At 37.5% G+C, this 22,041-nt stretch overlaps 2 protein-coding genes across 3 annotated transcripts in view; one reads left to right on the forward strand and one right to left on the reverse strand.

Moving 5' to 3' along the window:
* Positions 1–3,058: 3,058 nt before the first annotated feature.
* Positions 3,059–10,625, reverse strand: LOC141359350 (myelin-oligodendrocyte glycoprotein). Its single transcript, XM_073861647.1, has 4 exons — positions 10,489–10,625; positions 9,662–9,702; positions 7,646–7,969; positions 3,059–7,505 (listed from the first exon to the last, which is right to left on the reverse strand). Exons 1-4 carry the CDS (start codon positions 10,518–10,520, stop codon positions 7,372–7,374), a joined length of 531 nt encoding a protein of 176 aa, XP_073717748.1. The 5' UTR covers positions 10,521–10,625; the 3' UTR covers positions 3,059–7,371.
* Positions 10,626–13,368: 2,743 nt separating this feature from the next.
* Positions 13,369–22,041, forward strand: part of senp7b (SUMO specific peptidase 7b) — a 36,007-nt gene continuing 27,334 nt past the window's right edge. Inside the window, exons 1-6 of one of the 2 annotated variants that reach the window (XM_055218074.2) lie at positions 13,369–13,545; positions 14,100–14,204; positions 14,368–14,471; positions 16,234–16,434; positions 16,826–16,914; positions 21,639–21,817. In XM_055218074.2, coding sequence (XP_055074049.2) covers positions 13,504–13,545; positions 14,100–14,204; positions 14,368–14,471; positions 16,234–16,434; positions 16,826–16,914; positions 21,639–21,817 — 720 coding nt within the window. In that variant the 5' untranslated portion in view covers positions 13,369–13,503. The remainder of the gene's footprint in view (positions 13,546–14,099; positions 14,205–14,367; positions 14,472–16,233; positions 16,435–16,825; positions 16,915–21,638; positions 21,818–22,041) is intronic. The other variant, XM_055218075.2, reaches the window with a different exon arrangement.

Below are 22,041 nucleotides of genomic sequence, written 5' to 3' on the forward strand. Positions count from 1 at the left end.
GCTATAAGATAATACACTATGTGGTTAGTTAACAACTAACTAACAGCAACATTGACTGGGTTTTACCCAGATAGCACAGGTACGTCTGTGAGATGTCTGGTAAAGATCTGAAGATCTGGAATACATCTGGTGTGTAAAAACATCTTATAAAGGAAAAGAGCTGCTTTACATACATTCTAAATCAAAAACGTCTTGCAGACATCTTCAATATGTCTATATGACATCTTTTAGGAGACGTCTCACAGACGTATTGCAGATGAGAAAACAATCTAAATAAGACATCTTGCAGATGTAAACGCAGACATCAAATAGACGTCTCCGAGATGTATGTGTGCTATCAGGGTCTGAATGCACTGACAGAGGGCCCCTCACAAAGCTTTGCTTAGGGCCCCCCAGCATCTAGGACCGGCACTGGCTGCTGCGTCTGGCTGCCATATTTACATCACCACAAAGCTCCTCCCTCCCGCACGCAATGGGTTGTGGGCAATATTAGCCGTTAGAGTGTGGATCGATCTGCACTTCGAAATCTAACCGGAAATAGTAGACCATCTGGGTATCTTTGGGATACTCATTTCAACATACTACGTTTTGGGACGTACTAATTCTAGTTTCAAATACTATTTAGGACGGATAGTATGCGAATTGGGACTCAGCATGTATGATTTTCAAACTAGTCGGGTCACCTGTGGTTTCACACTGCGTGATTATCTGGGGAAGGGTTCAGTCGCTGCTGTTTCAGACTGCATGATGGATTGGCGACAGGGGTTTTCATACTGCATGACTTTACCGTAAGAAGAATCGCCGTTAACTTTTTCCCGGTCCGCAAACTACGTCTCACAACCAAACGCACGCGAGAAGTGACGCGAAGGAAACAACGCGAGGTCACGCGTGCAAGACCGGAGTTCTCACGTGAGACTGGGATTATTATTAAAAATGGTCACCCGCAAGAAGTTTACCATACAAATTGCATGTGCGCTCATTTGCAGCAGAAAGAAGAAGAAATAAAAATTATGAAGGAGGAAATGTTTTGAGAGACTCCTCCCCGAACTTCCAGCTGTCCTGTATGTTGCTCTCTCATTGGATGTAGGTCATCGCCGATGTTATTGTCAGTCAAAACACATTTCACACGGCATGATTTTGAATAGCCGACCGGTCCAGATATTTAGCATTCCAAATATATCACGGGTGTCGGCGACTCTTCGGCGATCCTCTCAGAACGCGTCTTTTATAATTAACACTGTGTGATTATCACTCGCGTGCACGAGCATCGATTTGCCTGTGATTTCGGCCATTTGTCGGCGATTTCTCAAAACCTGTCGGCGAGTCAAAATCAGGGCTAAAATCGTGCAGTCTGAACTCGGCATAAGACTCTACTTCAGACCAAAGTGAGAGACATTTCACACAAACCACTGAGAGGAAGTCATCATGAAACACTCCCTTTAGCATCCTCATGTGTTGGGTTTTGTATTTATATTCATCAATCTAAGCTACAGTCAAACAATAACACTGACAGAGTCACAGAAACTGATGTTTAGTTTGATCTGCCAAAATAAAGTCTGCATAGGTTTTATCCTAAACCACTGACCCACATAGTGTTATGAAGACATTTTGTCCAACATAATTTCTCACTATGAAGCCATAAAATGTCAATCATGTTGGTTCTGCTATAGGCCACAAGGCACGGGCAGCTCTGAAGGCCTCGTCTATATGTCGATCACGCTTATACAAACATAACCTTTGTTTTTGAGGAGTCATGTATTGTTTATTGGTCTCTCTGTTGTGTGGCGCCCTCTACTGGAAAACTTAAGCTTGAAATCTATTTAAAGAAATCAGAAATCTATTTGAAGAGTGCTGGTGACAAAAGGTTTATAAGGCAGAGTTCTCCAGATAATGGTGGAGACACCAAGGATAAAGTGGTTCCACTCATGATAGCATGAATAACTTTACTAATGTCCAAACAAGGTGGAGTTAAGTACATGAAAGAATATGATAAGAATTGAAGGTCAGCTTGGTAATGTACGGGGATACGATGATGCACTTAATCTGGAGTACTTTTGTGCCATCCGATGGCAGGGGTATCTCAGTCCTTTGTATGTTCATTGTTTCTGCTAAACCAGATTTCTCTGCATCATAGCAAGCAAATTATGTATTTCTGTGGTGGGTTGCGTCCCACTGGGTCTGAATTGATGCGGTGACAGATGTGCAACAGACCATAAAACCATGCATTGTTTTGATGCTGCAAAAAGAAATATGCTTAATGCAGGAAGCATGTATAGACTGTATGTTTTGTATTTGATCCAACAGTCCAGTCGAACCATACAATATTTTGCTGGAAATGTATCTGACTCTCAGTAGAAGCTGTACTCGTAGGAAACATGGCACAGCTGTGGACAGGTGGTGACACACCTTGTTTTTTAACCCTTAAACAAATCAATGCAAAGTGCATGGGGGTAAACAAAAAGCCAAGTTTACATTTGATAAACTAGAAACAGAAACTGAATTACTATAATGTGAACGTTATGCTTTTTATTTTAATAATGTTTTGATGTTTATTATTAGCTTATATTACACATTTTCCAAATAAATTTTTTTTTAAATTCAAACCACAGTCCCTTGAACACCCATTAAACACAAATGGTCTAGAAAGTAAATGATTTTTCAGATTTGTTCTTCAGTTCACGATTTGGGATTGCTGCAGGAATTCAAATAAAGAGTTTATGAATGTTAATCTTATAATGAGAGGTTATCATGTAGAAATGACCCTGTTATTCTGAAAACATTCATTTCAATTTTGACCATGGGTGGCATGCAGAAGCAAACAGTGCCAGTCTTTTTTTTGCTTGCGATTCTTTTTGCGGGCAAAGCATTTTCAGACAATAGTTTCAGTCTCAAACATTGTGGCCACAGTCCATTCATTCATTTCAGCCCATGCATCACATTTTACGTTAAAGTCAGGCCATAGAGGGTTTTATAAGCAATCCACATGAATACAGTCATGTTTATAAGGTACTGGACTGACATGAGTGCATTTGAAAATTAAAACATTAACTTTTCATCAAACAGTGCATTATGCGCATTTAATTTTGTCAAAACAACAGCAGGTACAAGTTACAACAACAACAAGTTTAAATCACTCAACACAAAATTTTTACATTTTAGGAGACTGTCTTTAAACAAACTAAAAAATTAAATAAAATAAAATATCAATAAATATTTAAAGTATACAAGCAAGTAAATAAATAAAAATAAATAATAGGGCTGGGATTCACTCATTTGCCGATTCAATACATATTGCGATTGTGTGGGTATTGGGATTTGTTGTTTCAATCTGATTTTTGTTTGCCTAATAAAGGCTAAATAATTGAAAATACTTAATCATTTGTTTAAACAGACTGTATATGAGTCATATTAACAAAAACAAAGCATTAGGCCTACATCTTTCTGAATTTAATTTCAGGAGCAGACCACATACATAGTGCATATTTTAAAGTACCTTAAATCATAAAACTATACCAAAACCCTGGACTTGAATATAATATTCAAATGTGCAACAAAATGAGTATAACTAATCTCTGAAATAAAATAAAGTGCTATGTTAAACTGTTCCAATAAATAAATAAGCCACTGAAAAATGTATTTAAAATTTAACAACCAGTGTTAATTTTGAAAGCAAATTCTGATATAGTCTTAGTTTTTTGAATAACACACCATTTAGTGTTAGTCTTATTTTAGTCATGTGAAATCTTTTTGTCTTAATCTAGTTTTAGTCGACTAAATATCATAAGACTTTTAGTTTTAGTCATTGGAAGTATCCTCAGTCTGTTATGGAATGGCATTAAGGTTTGAATATGCAATACAGACACAGATTTAATGGTTGTTAAAACATGCATTTTATTTTATTCTTAATGTCAAAAACACGGACCATGGCTTTTCACAAAAGATAATCTCACATAAAATAAGCATAAGGCCCGCTCTACCTAAAAAATATACATGGTCCCTGAAAAAGATATGCATTCTCCCTGAATGACATCAGACACAGACAGACACACAGAGAGAGAGAGAGAGAGAGAGAGAGAGAGAGAGAGAGAGAGAGAGAGAGAGAGACACACACTCACTCACACACACACACACACACACACACACACACACACACACACACGTCATATAACAGCACAACATCTACTATAATAGTAATGTTGCACATTTAATTCAATTTAAGGACATTGAATATTTATACTCAGTATTAATTCAGACAATACAATCAATACAGTTCAAGAGTGTAGTCCTTTAGTTTCATTCTAACTTTAGCGAAAACACAGTGGTTTATCTAAAAAAAAATAACCTTAGCGTGTATGTTTATCTCATAGACTGTAAAAAAGATGGACGTAGTGTCCGTGACGTCACCCATAGGTTTCTGAAGGTCGTTTTTGAAGCTTAAAGTAGGCGATGCCTGATGTCGCCATCTTGGCCACGCGTCACCACGCATCACTCGCGGATATCCGAAAATGGGTCTCGACTCTTGCTCGACTCTAATGACGGCAGTGTTTAACCGTCACTCAAGTGGCCACACCCTTAATTATGCAGAACTTTAAGGCTTAATATAATTTAAACGGATGACTTACAAAAAAATTCACCCCCGTTATCATGAAGGGCAAAATTAGCTATACAGACCAAAACACTTTTTGTACAAGGCGGTAAACATTATTTTCTACTGTAAAGGTGGCCATTTTAACATGAAGGGAAGCGCGCTGTACTAGCCCTGAAAAGTGAAGCCAAAACGTCTCGATCGCCCCCAAGTAACTGGTCCCAATATAGGTCATAAACCCCGCCTCCCCATATTATTCAATGGGACTTGAGACCAACTAAAAAATTTTAATTACACTTCAATTATCTTTTTTCCGAAGCTGGTTTCTGTCATTTACTGTAGTTTGTATCACGCTGATGTAAATTCAAATGTTTGTTTTAAAAATAAGTTTGTGTTTAGTTTGATCACGTCATGATTTACAGCTTTGATATCGTGTGATGTGCGCATTCTGCGACAGCGGGGTCTTGATTTCGCGGCTTTACTTCCTGCTCACTACGGCGCAGGACTGGTCACGAAATCGCTACTGCGCAAACTTAAGATCCAAGATGTCAGCACCTTATTGGGACACTGGCGGCTTCACTTTTCACCAATGTAAGAAAGCGAACAGGCGTCGTCCATCTTTTTTACAGTCTATGCATGGAGGTCTATGGGAATTGACTCCCTTTTGGAGCCTGCCTCTGGAGGCCAGTCGATGAATTGCAGTTTAAATCACTTCTGTATTGGCTTCATCAGAGAGATCGGAAGGTTGCCCCTCAGTTTACCTTCGCATGCATTTTTGGATGAGTCGTCTTTACAGGCAGCCTTGTTGTCCTTTTTGTAAAGTGTGACCAGATTAGACATTACCTTTGACATTTTAGTTGTCAATGAGACATGTCTTCGGACAGGGTGCACTGCAAAACGTTAGCGTTGTGCTAACAAGCGAAGTGAACTGAAATCAGCCAAAGCTGGGTAACTAAGACTGTACAACTAAATATAATGTAAACAACCTGTTGTGAAAACAAACATTGCCGCGGTTTTTAAAATGGCTCTGCTGCAGTGCTGCTTCTGCATAGATACTACAGCAAGGTCCTGATTGGTTAACGCAGCACGGAAATCTGCCGAAGTTAAGATTTTTCAACTTGAGCGTTTCCCGCGGCAACGCTGAATTCGCTCGTACCGCGCCGCAGGATAATAATCAGCGTGTAATTGCGTCTTTGCATTGACTTAACATGTAAATCACCCGTGCTTGCTGCCTCTACCGTGGCTGGTGTAAACGCAGCATAACATTTTCGTCTTATATTTATTTGTTGACTAAACTGCCAGTTATATTTCGTTACAGTTTTCGTCATCATATCTGACTCTTATTTAGTTTTTATTTAGTTTTCGTCCGTGAAAAAGGTTCGTTGATGAATATTTTTCGTTATCGTCTTCGTCAAAGGGCGCACTTTTATCCAAACCAAACCATGCCTCAGCACGATTGTCACCCCTCCCTTCTCCCCGAGATGCACGCACTCACACTGTACTTTTATCGATCCGGGCGCGCTTTCGTTATTAAGATGCGGTTGTTTTGATAAAAGCAGGGAGGTAAAGCGCTGTCTTAATGCCGGAACCCACAGTAATGATAAGTCTGGGTTTTTTATTATTAAAAGTAAAATAATTAAATATATATCAATTCTGAGGTAAACAAATCGATTCCAAAATCGTTTTATAAATAAACCCGATACTTTGGTGAATCGATTTTTTCTCCCACCCCTAATAAATAATTTAATAAAGTATTAATAAATATATAAATTAGCAAGCAAGCACACAAATTAGTGATGCACCGATGTATTGGCCGCCGATATTAATCGGCCGATATTTGATGAATTTGAAACCATCGGCATATCGGCAATAGCACGAGAAAGGCTGATACCGATTGTTTAATAATTAACTGCATAAAGAAATCCATTATATGTAAAAAAAAATTGTTAATGTTGTTAATAAAATAAATGCTGAATAGCAAAAACCACCTTTGAAGGTTGTCATGCTGTCTTATTATATTTGTTTTAGCTTAATTTGTGCCTCTCTTATTATGTTGGTCAGTTGAATGTTAATTAGATCCAATCCATGTTCAGTAAAAATAATTTGATGCAGAAATAAACTAGCTAATAGACCAACTCTATAGTATTGTATACAAGTGTTAAATATGGGTATCGGCATCGGTATCGGCCAGAAGTTGTCTGTTTAAATCGGTATCGGCCCAAAAAAATCCTATCGGTGCATCCCTAACACAAATAAATAAATAAGTAAACAAACAAGAATAAATAAGCAACTGTCAACAAATGTGTAACTAAAGAGCATCAGAAAAGCTATTCACAACTTTTAAACAAGTACCTAGTATAGATATTACATATAGCATTATGGACAGCACTGCATCTTATAAAACATGATGCTTAATATACACGCAACAAACCACAACCCTATTTAATGCTATTGAAAACAAAGCTTTTGGGGGATGATGGAGGTAAAGTCTAGTCAAATTGTTGCACCATCTTCATGCCATTTTTATTAAAAAAAATATTTTCAGTGTGTTGTTGGCTGAACAATCAACACAAAGGTGCAACATATAACACAAACTTTTATATCTCCTAAAGCCTTGTTTTGTGTTTAATATACAATGGTATATGTCTAAAAGAGGTTATATATGTTAAATTCACTGTGAACATGCTCTAGATCTCTATTATTACTACTTGGTCTAGTGAGAACAATAAGAAGAACATCAACATTGCTAAAGAGTTAAACATGTAAACAAACAATCTGATTCACTTTCAAATGCAACATTGAATATTTATAGTTATGAAAAGAATTAAGAGTAACAGAAGTTTGTTTGCCTTTTTTTCAGGTGTTTGGTTTCTGGGTTCTGCTTGTCCTGCTTGATATTGACGAGGTTTCACTGCAACAGCTGTTGATGAAAAGAGAGAATAATGCAGACACACAAATACATAACTGAACTACAAAACAGAAACATTTTAAGAAATACACTCTTAATAGCCACAAGAAGATTATTTTAACAATATGAATTATAAAAGAAATTGATCATACCTTTAACCTGAAGCGTTATGTATTGCTGTACATTTTTGGGATCAGGACTGTCAGGGATGAAGCAGCAGTAGACTCCTTCATCACTTTGTTTAAGATTTGTAAGCTTGAGGGTGAAGTTACCTTTTATGAACTCTTTAGGAAACATTTGGGTTCTGCCACTGTAGTCAAAATCTTGCTCTTTAGTGGACTCTTTGCCGTTTTGTATGTCATAAACATTCTTGATGTCATTATATCTCCAGTGTACTGTAAGGACTTGTGATGATGAATGGCAGGGCAACAGTGCTGAACTTCCAACGAAACCCTGAACTGTTTCTTGAGGAGATGCTGAAAAAACACATAAACAAGTGTCACTTTAAAAGTTACATTTATTTAGCAAAATGTCTGAGTGAAAAAATATATTCATTGCACTTGATTTTATTCAACAGGATTTGACTGAACAGTGTGAAGTACACTCACTGTCAAAAAAAAGTAATCGGTCAGTGTGCAAAACCCTTTAAAAAGGTCCAGATATGTACCTTTTCAGGTACAGATATGTATCTGATACCAATATGTACCTCTGAGGTATGCACTTTCAACCCAGTCTCACGTTGATGCGTATAAATAGCACGAAGTGTAAAAATCGTGCAATACATACGCCAAATTCCACTTTGGCGTGCATATGATACGCCAGTCCTTCCCATTCACTTAAACGGTGCATCTTTTTTTGTCGTTTTATTTATTGGTTTCTCAATTTTTTTCTGTTTTTTAAACCATTTTCGCTTGGGTTTAGGGTTAGATTTCAGATTTGCTTAATGAGGTTATTTAATATACAGGTTTCTCCATGTTTTTGTCCATATTTAAGCCATGGTCAATTGGAGTTGGGGTTAGAGTTGGGGTTTGGGTTAGGATGTCATTTTTATTTAAAAAAAAAAGTTGTTCTAATCCTACACCCAAGCGAAAATTGTAAAAAAGCAAAAAATGTGAGAAACCAATAAATAAAACGACAAAAAAAGATGCACCGTTCACCCCGGATTTGCACCGCACGAGTCTGCGGCGCGTTGCGGCTCCGAGGAGGCAACCGTAACTGATCGCGGTCATTCTAGTCAATGCTTGTGTTTACATCAGATGCACCGTGGCACGTTTCAAGAGTGTCCCAGAAGCTGCTCTACGCGCCGCTTCGCTAAAGATAGGTGCCTAGTCTATTTTTGACGTGCGCCGCGTTGAAGCCGCACCGTAAATATAAAATAAAAGTCAAAAATCCTGTCAATTTCAAAATAAACATCTCGTGCAGACTCCCGTATTTCACATCATCTTGCTCACAGGCACTGTATGTGAAATAAACATAATTGAGGATGTGTTTTAGACGAATATGCATAGCTAAATACTTTAATATTTGTCCATCCTAACTGAATTTTTATGTTTATTCACTTTTTTACTACAGAACAACAAAATAGGACAATGCAAAAAACTAAACAATATACAGAATGAATCCTAACAAAACATTAACATTTAACCAACTTATCCATGTTATAACGTCTGACAGGAAAATCACGTGACGTTCTACTGCTGCTCTTCTGATCCACTTCTTGTGTGAGTTGGCACCGCGTAGAAGACGAAACAAAGCCACCTTGGAGCCGTAACGGGCCGCAAACTCGTGCGGTGTAAATCAGGGGTTAAGTGAATGGGAAGGACTTGCGTATCATATGCACGCCAAAGTGAAATTTGGCGTATGTATTGCACGATTTTTACACTTCGTGCTATAAATACGCAACTCCGTGAGACTGGGCTGCAAGTTAAGTGAATAAGCTGGTTCAAAACGCAGACACACTGAATCAGATTAAAGGCTTATCTCTTTAAACACCACATCTAATTCAGCTCCAAAACATATGACACAATGCATGTAGTTAGCTTGATTATTGCTATTATACTGTATGGATTGTTTATGGCTTTTGTAATTTGTGCTGGCTTTATGGAAAGTACAATTTTGTTTTGCATACACATGTATAACTTAAAAAATAAATACTTTTAGGTGCTTACCCTTATTAATAAACAGCACAATGAAACAAATGCACTGCAGACTGCAAAACAAACACCAAGGATTGGCATAAGATAACAATACAAGCATTAACGATGTGTAAATCATTTAATTTGTCCCTGTGGGACTGACAGACTTTAATAACAAGTGCCGTACAGAGACATAGATGACAAACATGGATGATGAAACTTCTGGTTACCAAAGACTATATAACGTTATATTAACAAACAAAACCAGCAAAAGTGTGATCATAGTAAGTATAAATTTGAAGCAATCTGCCATTCTTAATTCAAAGTCAAAGTGCTGCTTACAAATGCAGTCAAAATTGCCAATATGATATTCTGGTCCTGACATACATGTAAATATATTTGATATTTTACGAGTTTTAATCGTAAACATAAGCTTAATTATTTAAAATATAAACGTGCATTTACTGTGTACCACAAATAACACACAATTTTATGTAGGCTAGCTTATCAATAAAACACAATGATGAATATGTGATACAGGCCTCTTAGGCCATATGACACCCCTGCACAGGTGCTGATAAAATATTGATATTGCTCGACAGTATTGACCTCAATATTGTTGTTTTCTCGCTTCAGTTTTAAAGCGTTTATCATATATATACGAAACATGAATTAATATCAAATTAAATAAATTTGTGTTATGCAACAGGCGGGCAGTTTGAATTCAGTTAATATCATGTTTTGTTGTATAATGCAGTTCAAATTAGGCGATAAATATGTGAAAAATATATACAAACCGAATGTAAGTAAAACCAATCAAAATACAGTAGTACCCTGGCAAATATTTCAGCAAAGCATACCTTTTCGTCGTGATGTACATATTTATAATCATATAAACAGATGTTGAATATGTTGAAGCCGTGGGTGGATGTGCGACATGAATGTGTGGGCTAATCCCAGGTCAGTGTTGCCAGGGTTGCGGTTTTCACGCACAATTGGGCTATTGAGAAAATACATTCGCGGGAAAAAATTCGGAGCCGTGTTTTTTGGGGGGTGATAGTTTTATAATGTGCCACGGCCGCGAAAATGTTTATTTGTAGATTTATAAAAGGATCATTCATTCGTTTTCTAATTTACATTAATTCCAGTATGCAATACTTGGCAACCTTGGTTTAGCTAGTGTGTGCTGTGCACTTAATATCACGTTAGAAACAAGACATTACCTTACATGCGGAGTTACGTCTATACTTGGAGTTTTGATGCGGTGGTAAATTATAATCTCCATGTTTGTTTGTTTGTTTGTTTGTTTGTTTCTTAACGCCATGCATCTTATATTCTTGAGAGAACTGCTTCCACACAGTTTATCCAAAGACTGTGCCAACCTATAGTCCGCAGATAAAGCAATAAACAAGTATAACTAATGCCAGTGAATTAGGACAACAGTGAATCTGGAGAGAAAAGAAAAATTAAGTATTTTTTAACAAATATGCAAGCATTTGTAATGTCTTTGTCTTTGTGAAGAATCGGAACATGTTCTTGTTTTTTTGTTTATTCATATTTACTGATCATATATTAAAGAATTTATAATTCAAAATGCTTCAAAAATATCAATTTATCATTCATCCATCCATATACAATGCCCTCTAGGTTAGGCTACAGTATAAAGACAAAACCGCCCGGTTTGCTGTGGAGGCAAGACATTCATAAGAAGAGGCAAATTATACATTTAATTATAGGCACATATGCTTTACCAACACATACATGCTTTATCAACAAACAACAACATTTTATACTGTCTTTGGTTGTCTTCAAATCCTCATTATGACATCAGCTCATCACTTAACACTCCAATGGTCTCAACATAAATTGTATATGTTAAAACATGAAAAATAAAATGTGACATTGTTGCCATTAGCTATATTGAGCATAGCACATACTATTTTCAATGGGTATATATGCGGCTGAAACAGATAGCCTGGTGCTTTCCAAATTTTTCAACATTAACATTTTAATAACACATTACAGCCATGGCCTTTAGAAAAAAATATTTTTGAGGAATTGAGTAATGAATGTGAATACTTTTGACACCAGTGTTAATTGGCCACAAATTGCTTTACTCCTTCTAGAGTTTTTATTATGTTTTTTATTAGATAGTAGCTTAAAGAATATGGTGAACTGAACAACAAATCAGAAAACAGAAAGAGAAAGGAAGAAGAGCAGGGCTTCAAGTATAGCTAACCCTTATGTTTTTTTCTGGTAAAACTGTAGTAACCATGTTTTTTTTGTTTATTGCTTACTATTAGCAAAACCGTAGTTTTACTACACTAACCATGGTTTACTTATGGTTTTTGAAAGCCATGTTTTTATGGTTTTTTTTTTTTATAATTGTAGTAAAACTATGATCAATTTCCGTAAGGGAAACGATACATAACAATACATAGCTCTGAATTTAGAAAATAATAATACAAAATTATACAAGAACACCAAAAGGTGAGCATAGATTTATAGTTTTAGTAGCTTGTAAACGTGCAATTCTTTCAACTGTCTACATACCATAGGAGAAAATTAGCTTTGGTTTAAATACAATGTTTTGTAGTAAAAGTAACCACAGATTATATTTGCTAAAACTATAGTTTACCATGGTATTTGTAATAAAAGTGTGGTTTTACAGATAATTATCAATCTGCCAAAAAAAACCTATAATAAAACCATGGTTATTTTTGTATTATAACCACTTTAAAAATCAAAATTGTTAACCCAGTTTTAATTTTTTAAGTTATTAAAATGTGAAACCAAAACTAAATAGGCCTACCCTTTACAGTGGCGCCAAAAGCTTCACATATAAGCTAAACTGAAAATGTCTGAATATTGTTGCTAAGATAAGGACATATCAAGCCCAGTGACTTCTGCAGAGCAATGATAACAAACCTTTTCTCAGAAATACCCTTTCTGTGCCATTTTACAGTTTAACCAACGGTTTTAAGTTGATTTTATATAATCTAGTCTTTTCTTAAGTTCACATGCTCAAGCTACAGTATAATCTTATATCCAATAAAATATACAATGTTTCACTATTGCCTGACAATTTCAATGCCTCTTTCTAAGTATTGTGCTCCTGCTTGTATTATAGCTTTCTTTAAATAAGTGATATTTTGTTATACAGGGGATTTTAACATTGATAATGCTGAGGATCCCAAAATATGATGATTCTTTTGTGAGGGACTGCTTAAATATCCATCTATATTTTTGGCATAATAAAACATTTAAACTATATAAGATAAATGGTAATATTGTTTTTTTTTTAATAAAGACAACATATTGTTTAGAAACCTAAATAACTGGCTACACTTGTGATGTTGACTATATAAGCCTGAAACATTTCCATGGAAAAATACAAGAGACTGATGTTTTATAGCACTTTTATACTATTATTATTATTATTATTATTATTATTATTATTATTATTATTATTATTATTATGGTCATATATTCAAAGTTTTAACATTCTAATCATTTGAAAATTGTTAACATTCTGATAATAGTAAACAATAACCTCTAAATACAGTATAAATGTGTAAAAATGACGTGATTGACATGAATGCGAACTTCATTTAACAAAACGAAAGATTATTGAAATAAATAATAATAATACAATTAAAATATTTAAATACGCTTAAAAATGATTATCTCGCCACGCTAGTGGGCGCTACAGTTTTTAGAATATTTACCCGCCGCAGCAGCAGAAGAAGAAGAGAAACAGGAAGAAGACGGAAGAGCAGTGTTGTGTTATAAACAAAGATGCTCACTTCTTATTGCACATATTGGTAGTTTGCTGAACAGCATGATTTATTCGCAACTTTATCAGTCTAAATCTCATGCCTGATATTTATAAAGCGAGTCCAAGGCAGATGTGTGCTGTAAGTATTTAATTTGTGAAGTTTATAAGACAGATACTGTACTGTAATATTGTTGTCCCATGAGTGCAAATCTGCCAGATTAAACATGCAGACATCTGCTCGATCGCGTTTCACGTCATATTATCTCTTCAGGATCTAGACTAATTTTGTATGATTTTATATTAAATGCATGCATCTGTAGTGACTGTCATGTTGTCATTTAAACGACGTCACAAAAATCACAGCCCAATATAGAAAGAGAGAGAGAGTAGCAGTTTGTGCTATAGTTGTAATAAATTATTTTTGTGTATTTCAAAGTTTTGATCTAATCTGATATAAGAATGATTCAAGATATTAGTAATGACAATGACATTCTTTTGAAGCATTATAAATATATATATATATATATCATATATACTTAGTCTGTGAAAATCCATTTAAATTTATTTTTGTACTTTACTGTTTTCTACATTAAATCATTTTACGTGATGTAAAGAAGAACATTGTGTGAAAATATAACATTGACATTTATATTAATAATGTATTTGCACTTGTATTGCTTATATTTTTGTCAGATGGCAGTCCCATTCAGAATCCCCAAGAAGAAGCAGCCATCAGATGCATCCAGTTTTGATATGCAGTCACCACTGTCTCGACTGCAGGATAGCAGCTCACCGAAGGTAAAATGATGTTGTGTTTTGTGATGATGTCATCGTGCACTAACAGTAAAAGACTCGGATGTAAATTCAGTCATGTCTGGTGAATCGTGTTAGCTTTTACAAGTGACACAGTCTTATTTTATGTAATGTCTCTTTTGTTTGCCAACACATGTCTTATTCACAGAAACTGTGGGGATCTGTCACTCACAATGGAAGAACAAATCATAAATCCAGTTTTTATAATGGAAATATGCATTCAAAACAAAGCCAGAGGGGTGAAACTGTGAGGTAAGATGTTGTTTGTGATATCTTTAACTAATAGTTATTCATGTTTATAAACTCTGCTAGTGGTTTAAACTGAAATCGCCACTAGATGGAGTTATTGGTTCAGTTTGTAATGACTGGTGTTTGCTAAAGCAAGCATCACTATTTCTCATCCTCTTATTGTTCATAGGTTTTGAATGAGACCTTGAGAAATCGCATTGGGTTAAATTAAGGGAGACATACTATAATTTATTTTTATCTATTTATGCATTTGTTAAACACTTTAATGACTTACAGTGCATTCAAGTTACACATTTTGGGTCAGGTTTTAGATTAATCCAGAACTAGGTCTTAGCTATATTAGGACATTTAAGTAGTTTTTACAAACCTTATACCTTACTGGTGTGCATCTTGAGACAAAATAATGGCACTGATATGTTAAAGGTGGTGTGTGTAAATTTTAGCAGCATCTAGTGGTGAGATTGCGAATTGCAACCAACATCTCCCTTAATTTCAAAATGCATACAGGACAGACATGTTGTAGTCTAAAACAACGTAATGATGACTTGAGCTCTATAGGAGTATAAACATGACAGTGACTTCCATGTTAGAAGACCCGTGGTGTATGTAGATAAAAACGGCTCATTGTAAGGTAATAAAAACGGTACAGTTCATTATGTAAGGTCTTTATACACCACTGATAATATAGTTACGTATATCATATTGCATTTCCATCAAGAGACCTTTTAAGATATGGCAGGGCAAGATGTTTTTAAAGTAGGACAGCTCAAACATGCATTTTAATCTGGGACTCGGATAAGCCCTGTTCGGGAAACCGCCCCTATATCAGTATGTGTGTTTACTGGGATCGAACCCATGACCTTTGTGTGGCTAACGCAATGCTCTACCTATTAAGCTACAGGAGGAACACATCTGATATGACTGGACTGTATAATGCACATGTGCTTACAATTTCGCTTGCATAATAAATTGAATGTCCCTGTTTATGTGACTTACTCCAGAGCCCACTGTGGTGGTTTAAATGCCTTGAAGAAATCAGGCTTATTTTCTTCAGCTCACACTTAAGGGTCTTAAGGGTCATCCATCCAATCTCCAAACCCGCTCGTCCTGAGCAGGGTTGAGGGGGTTGGAGCTTATCCCAGCATCTCGCCCTGGACGGTTTCAGTCTAGATTGAATTTTTATCAGATAAAAAAATCATAGATTTTTCACTAGACCTTTTTTCACATCTTAACTCTTTCCCGCAAGCATTTTAAAAAAAAGTTGCCAGCTAGCCCAGCATTTTTTATGATTTTTACAAAAGTTTAATGCCTTCCAGAAAATGTTCTTCTTAAAAAATATATATATATATATATATATATATATATATAAGCATACAATATATCAAATGAAAGAACTGATCTTCAGTTTCCAATATGGGTAGGTTTCTTCAAAAATACAACATTTTGAGGAAAAACCTGAGATAAATGCATTCAGAGCGATTGTCAAAACATACACAGAGTTTAAACTGTTTGCCCTAAGGGGATACTTCTGGGTTTTATAAGTTGGTTAAGGCCACCTGGTGGATAATAGCGGTAATACGGATTGCCAGAAAATCTCGTCAATGGCGGGGAAAGCGTTAATTCATAAACACACACAATTTGTGAACTTGGAATTCGTCAACATGATTTTTAAAGCATTTTATATGTAAGGCACATAAACATTTATCATTACCTTATTTAAATAATGGCACTTTGTATCTGAATATACATCATCTTTCTGTTACAGGTCTCCGGAAACACGCACTTGCTCAGATAACATTCACAGAGGACCTGCACGTGAAAAAATCCGCTTTGCACTAAACAGGCAGCCTATAAAGGTCAATCCTGGTAGATTCAACGGGACGCCATGCAAGGTGTCCGAAACAGCCAGCTCAAGGGTCCAATGTCAAACCCCCACCACAGGCAAAGAATTCACAGGAAATAACAGGTGAGGGCCTGAACCCCGGGCACAGCAGATATGCCCATGAAATTTAATTTAGATTTGAGGCTTTGCTATAAAGTCTCATAATTTAAGTATGATATTTAAAGCATCACAGTTTGACATGACCTTACTCAGTCAATATTGAAGATATCAAGGCTATATTTTCACAGAAAACAGGAATAGTTTACCAAAAATGAATGTAAGCATAACCCTCAGCCTTAATCCCTACAACTGTCACTGAATGTGAAAGAGCAACAATATCCTTCTCTTGTTGTGTTATATTGAAGAAAGAAAGTTATATGGGTTTGTAACAACATCAATTGTGGACCGCAGACTTTTGAATGTGCTGTGTTTTAGTATCTAGCGGGTTTTATAACACATACTGTATGTTTTTCAGATGGAGACCCAAGAGAGCGTCAGACACTCTATGCCATGATGAGAACCATATGCGGGCCTCTGAAACCCCCTCCTTCAAGATTCGTAGGGGTATGTTCATGCCAGATCTGAACTGCATCAGATGCTTTGTGTCTGGGACGTTATATAAGCAATGCTTACTTGGTTTATTTACAAGCAATCCTAAAACCACATTAAAAAAGGTTTGAGATAAATACATATAACACACTATAAATGTAGCATTTTTATGTGCAACTCACTAGCCATCTATTCCTGGAGGCTAACTGCTCTGCACATTTTATGTCTCTCTTATTTAACACACCTGATTCAAATCATCAGCTCATTAGTAGAGATCCCTATGAACTAAACTGAGTCTGTCAGATATTAGAGACAAACAAAATGTGCAGAGCAATGGGCCTCCAGGAACGGAGTTGAGAACCAGTGATCTAGAACACCCTATCTAGAACTACACAGCATCATCCTCACAAGCGCTTAAACCACAATAGCAATGCCCCAACTACCCAAAATATCATATCAACGTGCTAGCAAACCCTAAAAGCACTGTATAGCAATGCTGTAAGCAACCAGAACACAGTAGAAAACAAATAGCAACATGCTAACAAGTCCTCATAACACCTTAGCAACTCTGTAGCAACAACTTAGGGACCACCTGAAGTACCCCGGCAACTAGCAACTGCATACCAACATGCTAACAAGCCATCAGAACACCTCAGCAACTCTGTAGCAACATCTCAGAGACCCCAGAACCATAGCAACACTCAAAGAACCCCCAAAAATAAAGAAAAGCCCCAGTATCCATCCAGAACACACTAACATTACACCCTTAAAACACCTTAGCAACTGTAAAGCGGTGTCATAAATACTCAGAACACCATATAAACTACATAGCAACATGCTACCGAGCCTGTAAAGCAACTCCATGAACACCCCAAACACACTAGAAACCACATAGTAACATGCTAACAATTCCTCATAACACCCTAGCAAATGCAAAGCAACATACTACCGAGCCTAGCAACACCCTAACCAACCTTGACACGCAAGCAGTGGCATAGCAACGTCCATACAAGCCCTCAAAACACTGTAGCAACTGTAAAGCAATGCTATGAACACCCAAAACACACTAGAAACCACATGGTAACATGCTAACAAGTTCTCATAACACCCAAGCAACTGCATAGCAGCACACTACCAAGCCAACTGCAGCTTGACAATATATAGCAACACCCTAACCATCCTTGACACCCCAGCAGTGGCATAGCAACGTCCAAACAAGCCCTCAAAACGCTGCAATGCCATGAACACCCAGAACACACTAGAAACCACATCATAACATGCTAACAGTTCCTTACAACACCCCACCAACTGCATAGCAACATACTACCGAGCCTAGCAACGCCTTAAACCAACCTTGACACCCAAGCAGTGGCATAGCAACGTCCAAACAAACCCTCAAAACGCTGTAGCAACTGTAAAGCTACTCCATGAACACCCAAAACACACTAGAAACCACATAGTAACATGGTAACAATTCCTCATAACACCCTAGCAACTGCATAGCAACACACTACCAAGCCTATAGCAGCTTAACAATATATAGCAACACCCACCCCAGCAGTGGCAAAGCAACGTCCAAACAAGCCCTCAAAACGCTGTAGCAATTGTAAAGCTACTCCATGAACACCCAAAACACACTAGAAACCACGCAGTAACATGCTAACAATTCCTCATAACACCTTAGCAACTGCATAGCAACATACTACCGAGCCTAGCAACACCCTAATCAACCTTGACACTCAAGCAGTGTATAGCAACCTCCAAACAAGCCCTCAAAACACTGTAGCAACTGTAAAGCAATGCTATGAACACCCAAAACACACAAGAAACCACATAGTAACATGCTAACAATTACTCATAACACCCTAGCAACTGCATAGCAACATACTACCGAGCCTAGCAACACCCTAACCAACCTTGACACCCCAGCAGTGGCATAGCAACGTCCATACAAGCCCTCAAAACAATGTAGTAACTGTAAAGCAACTCCATGAACACCCAAAACACACTACAAACCACATAGTAACATGCTAACAATTCCTCCTAACACCCTAGCAACTGCATAGCAACACACTACCAAGCCTATAGCAGCTTAACAATATATAGCAACACCCACCCCAGCAGTGTAATGGCAACGTCCAAACAAGCCCTCAAAACGCTGTAGCAACTGTAAATGCAACTCCATGAACACCCAAAACACACTACAAACCACATAGTAACATGCTAACAATTCCTCATAACACCCTAGCAACTGCATAGCAACATACTACCAAGCCTAGCAACACACTAACCAACCTTGACACCCCAGCAGTGGCATAGCACGTCCAAACAAGCCCTCAAAACGCTGTAGCAACTGTAAAGCAATGCTTTGAACACCCAAAACACACAAGAAACCACATAGTAACATGCTAACAATTCCTCATAACACCCTAGCAACTGCATAGCAACATACTACCAAGCCTACCAACACCCTAACCAACCTTGACACCCCAGAAGTGGCATAGCAACGTCCAAACAAGCCCTCAAAACGCTGTAGCAATTGTAAAGCAACTCCATGAACACCCAAAACACACTAGAAACCAAATAGTAACATGCTAACAATTTCACATAACACCCTAGCAACTTCATAGCAACATACTACCGAGCCTAGCAACACCCTAACCAACCTTGACACCTAAGCAGTGGCATAGCAACGTCCAAACAAGCCCTCAACACGCTGTAGCAACTGTAAAGCAATGCTATGAACATCCAAAACACACTAGAAACCACATAGTAACATGCTAACAATTTCTCATAACACTCTAGCAACTGCATAGCAGCACACTACCAAGCCAACTGCAGCTTGACAATATATAGCAACACCCTAACCATCCTTGACACCCCAGCAGTGGCATAGCAACGTCCAAACAAGCCCTTAAAACGCTGCAATGCCATGAACACCTAGAACACACTAGAAATCAGATCATAACATGCTAACGATTCCTTAGAACACCCTACCAACTGCATAGCAACATACTACCAAGCCTAGCAAGACCCTAACTAACCTTGACACCCCAGCAGTGGCATAGCAACGTCCAAACAAACCCTCAAAACGCTGCAGCAACTGTAAAGCAATGCTATGAACACCCAAAACACACAAGAAACCACATACTGTAGTAACATGCTAACAATTTCTCATAACACCCTAGCAACTGCATAGTAATACACACCCAAGCCTACAGCGGCTTAACAATATATAGCAACACCCTAACCAACCTTGACACCCAAGCAGTGGCATAGCAACGTCCAAACAAGCCCTCAAAACGCTGTAGCAACTGTAAAGCTACTCCATGAACACCCAAAACACACTAGAAACCACGTAGTAACATGCTAACAATTCCTCATAACACCCTAGCAACTGCATAGCAACACACTACCAAGCCTACAGCAGCTTAACAATATATAGCAACACCCTAACCATCATTGGGACCCCAGCAGTGGCATAGCAACTTCCAAACAAGCCCTCAAAACGCTGTAGCAATTATAAAGCTACTCCATGAACACCCAAAACACACTAGAAACCACATAGTAACATGCTAACAATTCCTCATAACACCCTAGCAACTGCATAGCAACATACTACCAAGCCTACCAACAGCTTAACAACAAATAGCAACACCCTAACCATCCTTGACACCCCAGAAGTGGCATAGAAACGTCCAAATAAGCCCTCAAAACGCTGTAGCAACTGTAAAGCAATGCCGTGGCAGCACACTACCAAGCCCTCTCAACAGCTTAACAATATATAGCAAGTTAGCAACCCCCTAACCATCCGGAACACCCTAACAACTGCATGGCAACACACTACCAGGCCCTCTCAACAGCTTAACAATATATAGCAACACCCTAACCATCCAGAACACTTTAACAACTGCATGGCAACATCATAATTAGCTCCCAAACACCTTAGCAACTTAGCAGTATAGCAATGGGACCACACAGAACGCATAGCATCATGATGGTGCCTTTGGCACAACAAACACAGAAAAATAGAAAAATTTGGTTATCGCGTTCTCTTGGCGGCATTCTAAGTTTTGCCAACGACACAAACACTATGTGGCATGAGTGTTTCTGCAGGAACCAGAAAGAGTCTTGGGTTTCTTCTTTATAAGTTGGATCATTACACTAAGTAAGCAGTTAAAGTAAATTGTAAACTTTGGCTGGGATTAGTAATGTAGACTACTAATAAGGGAAAAAGACCAATTTTTAGGCCATATCGTCTCAAATTAGGCACCTTAATGATCAGCGTGTCTATTCCTTTAGTCTGTCTCTCCATAACGCTTCAGGCGGTACGTTTTAACATCTCGCAGCTGTCTCCCATGACCCTTATTCACTCCCGCTCTACATAATATTGGACGCCATCAGGGTTTTCCTGGCTTAGGATCGCTGATAAATAAACAAATGCTTAGCTTTATGGATCTGTTAAAGTGGTCCTCCTGCTCTTTTTCTCAAAAACTGGCTTACTCTATCGCACCGTGTCCACTTCTGCCCTTGAGGATTAAAGCTATTAACCCTGTTTCATGGCTGGTGTGACCTCTGTCAAGGTGGAGAAACGATACTTGGTCAGCAAGGCCATTTTATTCAGTATGTACCGGGGACTGCATAAAGAGGAAAACAGCTGATAGAAGTTTATGTGCTGCTTGTAAAAGTGGTACGTTTCTGTTTTTTTAACAATGAACTACGTCATTCATCTATGACAGACGCAGATTCAGGGAAAACGGAGACGAGTGGGTTTTTCCGTAAGGAAGAGGATATTGAAGAAACACAAGGGCCATCTCAAGTGACGGAGACGCAGCAGCCGTCCAATACCGAGGACATGTTGCAGATATCAAAGACTGACCGCAGATTAAAATCTACAGCTTCTGTTTCTTCTGCGGAGGTGAGGTGATATTCAGGTTAAACACTCCAGCAGTTGCACTATTAAATATATCCACTATAAGAGTTTTTGCAGTCTTACCAATACACACAGTTTTTTTTGTGACCCTGTCTGCGAAATCCAGGTTAAGTCTTATATTTTAATTATTAAGAGCATCAAGTTCAATTTTGCTTTAAATTCAATCTTTGTCATGACCTTATTAAGTCAATATTGAAGATATCATGTTT

Source organism: Misgurnus anguillicaudatus, chromosome 23 (genome assembly GCF_027580225.2).
Source record: "Misgurnus anguillicaudatus chromosome 23, ASM2758022v2, whole genome shotgun sequence".
NCBI classification, from domain to species: domain Eukaryota; kingdom Metazoa; phylum Chordata; class Actinopteri; order Cypriniformes; family Cobitidae; genus Misgurnus; species Misgurnus anguillicaudatus.